Consider the following 7,807-nt stretch of genomic DNA (forward strand, 5'->3'; position numbering starts at 1 on the left):
AATGAACGAAAGTAAGAGGATAAGTGGGGATAAAGTAAGAAAAAATTGAATGAGAAGCGATTGGTAGGATAATAAGTTTCATGAATAATACTATAAATAATTATATTTCGTGCAAGATTTAAATAATATAAATGCTTAAATTTGGAGCGGATGGAATACAACTTTGTTAGTGTATATCCTTGTAGATACCCTTTTATAAGATGATATTTTTCATGGTAGATATTTCTATACTTTATATAGTAAAATTCTTTTTCTATATATAAATTTTCTATATAAAAACTTTCTATATAAGAAAGAAATTTATATATACAAACACAAAGTGTAAAAAGTTTATACGTATAAATTTTGCAGTCATATAAAGATGTTCACGCGGGTTAATGGATGCACGAACATTCACCCATTTAATCGACCCTTATTTGGACCGCTAATTTGTCTACTACTCCTATATGTCCATACATGGATAGTAGCCCTAAAATTTTACAGAAATGCTCCTGATTTGGACCACTATATATTCCAATAATATATATCGTCTGAAATTCTGAATGTTGTTCCAATCTAGGCCTAGTTGTGTGCTTCGTCTGAATCAGCAGTGGTGACTGCTACTTATTTACTGAAGCTGGAAAATCCTAGTGCACATAGTAACACCAAAAAGCCTCTTAGCTAGAATAATTTATCATCATGTTCTATGTAATGTCCTGGTCTGCTTAACAGGCCATTTCCTGTCAACAGTTCTTGAGCTCTAGAAGGCCTCCAGAGTCCAAACAAATAAAAACGTTCATTACTAACAGATCCATGATAATGTAACTACAAGCCGGGTGACAATGTGACATCACCTTGAGATTTACACAACTAATGATGCTTTTGTGTCTGAAGCTCAGCTCGTCAGTACTAATAAACCTGAAGGTCTGCCAAGTCGGAACTCGGAAACACAACTCCTCATGGAGTAATAGCAATAGATTAGTGCCATTTCTATTCTCTTGGTGGCAGGGCAATAAAGCAAATTCACTTTGCACAAGAATATGAAGCAATAATGTCTGTTCCAAGAATCAAGTTTTACCTCCCATAACAATTTAATTCTTTCTCTTCGAAACATCTAGCCCCAGAAACTGTACACTTGCGCCGACAATGCACAACCCGTATAGCAGCTGGTTATAGCCCTTGGCATGTAAGTACAAGCTTCAACACATAGCCTGATTCTTCACTCAACACTGAGCTTTCCACCATCAGTCCATCACAATGCTCGCAACCAGGTGACAGACCAGTGATCTAGACACTACCACATAATAACGTTTGATCTGCATCCAGATCTTCTTTAACCTTACAAGCTAGAGAACCGATAGAAACCAGAGCGGCGCAGCCATCATAAAAAGGGAGCCACCGCATCTTGCCACTTTGCCGGCGAGCAGGATGGGAGCTGCCACATGGTCTACGGTGCAGCACCCAAGAGGCTCTGGCGGTTGCCCTGGTTTCCCCATGCTCTCTCCTTCCACAGCAGCTCAACCTGTTCAAAGCTTAGGCCCTTTGTCTCTGGCACGTACATAGCTACAAAGATGAAGGCCAACACCGCTATCCCAGCGATGATCAGGAAGGTCGGGCCGGTCCCAACCCACCCGACGATTGAGAGGAATGTTTGCGCCACAATCAAGTTAGACACCCAGTTGACAGTGGCTGACATGCCACCGCACATTCCACGGTATGCCTCAGGGTAGATCTCGGAGTTCACAGCCCATGGGACTGGTCCCATGCCTGGGGAGAAGAAAGCGATGTATAGAGCGAGTCCTGCCACCGCGAACCATCCCAATGCGCCTTGGCAGGCACCATCAAGTGCGCTCAAACAGAGACCTGATGATGACTGTAGTATGAAGGCCATTGCGAGAATGACGAGGGAGAGCACAACGCCAGCCAAGCTTGTAAGGGCCAAGCGACGCCGGCCACAGCGGTCAATAAGGTAGATTCCAACTATGGTCCCAGAAGCGTTCATGCCAGCGACAATGAGGGAAAGGAGCAACGCCAACTTGTTGGAGGTAAACCCGGCCATCTGGACGATTGTGGGGCTGTAGTACATGACGGTGTTGATGCCAGTAAATTGTTGGAACGCCTGAACAGATTAACACATCTTAGGGGGGGAAAAACTCTATGAAATTGCCAACTCGGCATGCAGGATGCACAGCACAGTAGACCATCTGTCTCACTGATAGCTAAGACAGACTGAATTGTGACTGGGCTTGATGATGAACATACCTGAAGACCAGCTCCAGCAAAAAATGCTAGCCTTAGTTCCTTCGACTTGAAAATATCCAAATAGCTCCCAGTAGAGTCGGACTGAAATTCATGCATTGAGGATGAAGCAAGAAGCTCTACCTCTTCCTCTAAACGGTCAGAGTCATAAATCTTCTCTAGCACAGCAATAGCTTTTGCCTTCTCATCCTGTAAAGGAAAATTACTGTAAGAACAAAATGCAGATCAAAGGAGATAATACATGACTGAATCAAAGCTTCAAAAAATAGTAACCTTCCAGAAAAGCCAGCGGGGAGATTCTGGCAGAAAGAGCATCAGAACAAACTGTAAAACTGCAGGCACAGCAGCAACTCCGAGCATCCATCGCCATGTTCCAGGAACCTATAACATGTAGCATGCATATCATTGCAAGTTTGCAACTAGTACTAATGTATTACCAACTTACAAATATCTCCACTACAACTCTCTAAGAAGGATGGTTATATATCCTCCCTTTTTGCTTATAAAATAATCTATAGTGTTTTCCCTTAATGCAGGATTTGTTAGACATCAAGTATATGAGACCCCCAAGTGCAAATTATAAGGAGCCACACGATAACAATTGTAACACTGTTAACCATTTGTTGAGAAGTTTTTACTTGGCTAAACTTTTTGATTCAGATGTCTCATCATTTTTCATCATAAGGTGAATAAAGTACAATAATTCAAGCAAACAGTGAATAGGCTACAAAATGTAGAAAAACTCATATGGCATGCCAAACGATGGTAAAATATGCATTCCAGATAAATACAGGAAAATCATTTTTTAAAAAATCAGAGTGATGTACTACATGAATTTCTAAAGCATAAAGATGGAGCATTTAAACAACACTAAAGTTACTATGCACCAAACAACACCTTGTTGGTACTTGGTAATGCATCCATTGCTGCTGGCAAGGAAGGCTGACTCTTGTTCATTGCTAATCAAGAGTTACACAATAAACTAACACCAACAGGAATGTTAATACCATAAAAGTAAAATATATGAAAAATAGAATATGGTAGGATAAACTTCGCATTAATGTTGAAATCCTTTCTCAAGGGAGTTCATCTTGAATAATGACAGGTGCAGCTTTTTTCATGGTTCTTGTGCACAAGCATTGCCCACGAACTTGTCTTTTTTTTCCTCAAAGATATGATGCAAGCTCATATATGCGCCCCTAGTTGCAGTTAACAGTTAGCTCAATAATTTTTTTTCAACTGCAACACTATTCAGCTTGAACTCGATTCATTTGAGCTGAATGTGGAAAGATCTTAAGCTGAAAATTGCTAATGCGTAGGAATAATGGAATAAAGTATGCTAATTAAGAAGAGGCTGAATGTTTACCTCAGTAAAGCCAAGATTGATAAGGTAGGAAAAGAATTGGCCACCAGTAATCATGAGTACATTAGTCGACACCAAGCCTCCCCTAATTTCTGAAGGAGCAGCTTCAGCAATGTAGACTGGTGCTGTGACTGACGCTATACCCACGCCCAATCCAACAAGAAGCCTTCCCAGAATCAGAATGTAAGGACCAGGAGCAGCACACATAACAAGTGAGCCAAGTGCAAACAGCATGTCAGCGACAAGAGTAGACTTTCTACGGCCATATGTATCATTGATCCAGCCACCCCCAGCTGCTCCAAGCATGGCTCCAACCAATGCCATGCTAACGATTGTCTCCTAAGGATGAACTGAAATCAGTTGCTGCGGGGGTGCTATATGGTTAATGACCAGTAATTGGTATATTAGATTGAACCTGTAAGAAGTAATTGTCTTTGACTGCTGGAAAGTCATCCCGAATATAAAGAAGGGCTCCGGATATGACACCTGATAGAATAAATTTCTTAGCTAACAGCACATATATATCATACTGTTTTTTTCTGGCGAAATTATAGAGTACAGCATTCAACTAAAGTTACCCGCTCCAAACTTTTGTAAGAAACTCGAAAAACATGATGGAAGCATTAGCTTCAGCTGCACTGCCAAATTGATATTTTTATGAAACATTATGGACTAGTCTATGGGGATAGTGCAAATAAGAACAACAAAAGAAGTCATGTAGTAATAATTCTGAATTTCTGATCACGTCCGCTATTCATAAAGTTAATTCAAAATTTCACTGCACAATTTGCGTGTTTGTATCATTTATGAACAAGCCAGAAGCACCCAGAACATCCTGTCAAATAGTCAAATTGAACAATCCCCGAAAAGAAAATGAACAAAATTCATGCGAATGTTGCCGTATAAAACCCCCAAAAGCAAAGTCCAAAGCAACCAATTATTTGTCGCTTACTAGGAGGGGGATTTTATCGACAATAACTAAACATCATCAAATGTTCAAGCAAAAGGTTCAAAGATAATTCATATACCTGTGTCGTAGCCAAAGAGGAACCCGCCGATTCCTGCGGCTCCCGTGAGCGCGAGCACGTACCGGTTGCTGAAGAACTTCATGTGCTTCTTCTCCCCTACGGCGTCCAGCAGCCCGGAGCTCCCGGGCATGGACAAATCGATCGTCATGTCCTCCGCTGCCACCAAATCTCAGAGAACCGCCAAAACTTCTCCCAGAATCCAGCCTTCAGCTTAATAGATGCCCGGGCAAACGAGGACTCCAAAATCGCTCAAAAAACCCAATCTTTGCCCAGATGCGAGTATGTCTGCTCCCAAAAATCCAACCTTTTGACCACCCCTCGAGGAACACAGGCTCAGGAACCAACCAAACCGGGAGAGCAACAAAAGACACGCGCAGAAATTTCTAGAGACAGAGAGAGATTTCAGGAGCCGGTCCAGGACAAGATAGAAGGGGAGAGATTCGAGGGGACGGGGCGAGGACGAGGAGTGACCGGCGTTCGGGAGGCAGCGGCAGCGAGGCGCTGCTTAAATAGGAAAGCTGCGGCTGCACGCACGGCTGGTGGGGGGGGGGGGGGGGTGGGCAAATGATCGGATAGAGCTGGTGGAGAGAGCTTCTTGCGAGTTTGGAAGGGAGAGTTTTTGTTTGGGGGGAAATGATCGATCGAATGATGAAGCCGGCACGCATCGAGTTCCCTTTTGCCGGGCGGACGAAAGAAATGGAGACGCCACCGTGGGGATCGGGGAATTCGGAATTTGGAAGGGGAGAGGGGCAGCACAACCGCACGAGGCATACTACTACATGACTAGCCCGTGACTCCGTGAGAGAGATCACCGCCGTGGTCAAAGCTCGAAACCGTTCATCGCTCCTCTGCTTCACAGTTTGATGATAGAAAGAAGCGTCACCGGCCTTGATACACTTCGAGAAGTTTGCGTTTGCAAGAATGGTTTGAGGTTGGAATTAATGGCTCACATAAAACAAGAATTATCATTAGAATATGATTAATTAAATATTAATAAATTTAAACTTCAAAATAGATTAATCTGATTTTTTAGAACAGATTTTATATAAACTTTTTTATCTAGAGACGTATTATTTAGTGGTTTGGAAAGCTTGTACGTGAAAAAAGAGATAGAGATCAGACCGAACGAGCTCTTGAGAACACGCCTACATGAGCATTTCATACAGATGTGCCGATAGTGTTTTTATATTATAAAAAATATAATTAAATAATAATTTAAGTGATATTACCTGTATAACCAGAACAATTCAAGTGACAAATTTATCCGTATACCGAGTGGACGAAATGGAGGGAACGAAATGATCCAAAATAGAATGCAAAATGGGAATGAACAGATGCAAGTCATAACGTACTTCCATAATCTTTATGCACACGGATTAGAAGAGATCGTGGACTTGCAAATAGAGAAATTTTACAAACCAAAGGGAGGCAGCGAAAGAAGCTACAAATTGGCTGTAGCGGTACCGTTTTATCGAGGAGAGCAATTATAACTGCGTTCCGTTTGGGGGGCGCGTGGAGAAAATGTCTGGACGGAACCGCGAGATGGGCCACGATGCATGGGCCCGCCCTTCGAAACCGACGAGAAAGCGTTGCCCTCAGACAGACACTTGTCGCCGCCCCCGGGCAGTCAGATGCTCAGATGAAGACATCTCCGCCGCCCATCGATCGACGCCCCGACTGACTGTGCCTCAGCAGTTATCCGATCTGTTGTTCCGTCCGTCCACGCGCGTCAGCGTCCGTTGGGTATGGATCAGCGCGGTGAGGTGTCGCCACCGCCTGGACCGGATCAGCCAACTCAACGGCCTCAGACTATTTCCAACCGAATGATTAAGATCATGTTCATAATATTAAATAAGTTGTTATCAAATGAATAAATGAGAAAAGAGAGTGAAATCATGAGACATGGTTTCTACACAACATCTAACAAATCATGTGAGATAAGTAATATTAAATTGAAGTATAGAATAGTAGTGTTTGCATTGGAAGAGTAGTGTCTAGTACTATTTTCTTGATGATGGAGAGTTTATGGAAACCATATCTAGTGTTATGGGTTTTGAATGGTCTCACGTCACCGGTCACTCAGCAGTCATGCTTGGGGCGTCAATCCGGATTCTCTAACTTTGTTCACAAAAGTTACATGAATGATCAATAAAATAAGTCTTGGTTTACAGTATTATACACAGTAAAACATTATAGCAACGGTAGAAAATAGTAAAAATATTATATGATATTCACCACCACCCACCACCACCGCTACTCATCTTTATAGTAGTACAGATAGATAGAAGGTTGTAAATAGAGATTATATTAGAATGTGTAGTCAATATGGACAGTGATATTTTTGTCTAATTGGCTAAATAGACAAGTGGTGAACGAAAATGAAGATATTGTTGGAGACACGATGATTAAAGCAACATAAGATGTTAAGTTGGATCACACATCTATGTACCAAATCTTATTTTTATCTCTGGCAAATAAATTAGTTGTCTGTGTATTTGTTTATTCTATTATATCATTTCTTAAGTTTAAGCTCTAAGCTTAAGGCTATCTTTTGTAATTATTGTCTTATGGTCAAGTTTCACAATATGTATTGCTAGTCATAAAGAATTATGGCTCATTCTTATGTCATATTGTGGTCGTCTAAATAAGCAACAATTACGAAGTTAGCTTCGAGTGTTGGGCAAGTTGTGGCCTCATGTGTGGCCTAGGGCACGGTTGTATTCCCTATTCCACCCCTCATCCCTAACAAGAACACTCCAGGAACCGTGAGAAATGCATGCAAGAAGAACCTTCCCAACAAAAAAGAACAAGAACAATGACCATAACCTGTTGGTGCCCTAGACATTGGATGACCTGAAAGTCTTCGACTTTGTGTTGTGGATAAACACAAAAGTACTCTCTAAGGACTATGCCAATCTTATCAGGGAAAAAAGATCAGAGGAGAGAGTTACACGACTGCATTTGGAGGGTGCAAGAAAGGGCCGAAAAATTGTGGGTTAGGACAGAGGCTAAGGAGGAGGAGAAGGAAGCTTGAGAGGTGGAAAGAGAGATAAAGAGAGAGGGCAAAACATGGAAGCAAGCCGGCTACGAGGGCTTCTGTAAGGGAAAGTGGCCTCGATGCACCCAATAGTTGCCTTTGTCCGAAATGTATCCCTCTATATTTGGCACTTGATGTAAT

General features: G+C 42.0%; 1 protein-coding gene across 1 annotated transcript; it reads right to left on the minus strand.

Annotated features, from left to right (window-relative positions):
• Positions 1–356: 356 nt before the first annotated feature.
• Positions 357–5,459, minus strand: LOC102710971 (inositol transporter 1). Its single transcript, XM_006652387.3, has 6 exons — positions 4,630–5,459; positions 4,017–4,087; positions 3,605–3,940; positions 2,512–2,619; positions 2,242–2,427; positions 357–2,098 (listed from the first exon to the last, which is right to left on the minus strand). Exons 1-6 carry the CDS (start codon positions 4,775–4,777, stop codon positions 1,427–1,429), a joined length of 1,521 nt encoding a protein of 506 aa, XP_006652450.1. The 5' UTR covers positions 4,778–5,459; the 3' UTR covers positions 357–1,426.
• Positions 5,460–7,807: the final 2,348 nt, after the last annotated feature.

The sequence above is a fragment of the Oryza brachyantha genome, chromosome 4 (assembly GCF_000231095.2).
Source record: "Oryza brachyantha chromosome 4, ObraRS2, whole genome shotgun sequence".
Taxonomy (NCBI): Eukaryota; Viridiplantae; Streptophyta; class Magnoliopsida; order Poales; family Poaceae; genus Oryza; species Oryza brachyantha.

Excerpts from the sequence above, each read along its gene's own strand:
- LOC102710971 (XM_006652387.3), bottom strand. The coding sequence starts at position 4,777 with ATGACGATCGATTTGTCCATGCCCGGGAGCTCCGGGCTGCTGGACGCC. Across the intron at positions 3,941-4,016 it reads AAGACAATTACTTCTTACAG|GAGACAATCGTTAGCATGGC; the intron begins GTTCAATCTAAT and ends GTTCATCCTTAG. Across the intron at positions 2,099-2,241 it reads TTGCTGGAGCTGGTCTTCAG|GCGTTCCAACAATTTACTGG; the intron begins GTATGTTCATCA and ends TAATCTGTTCAG.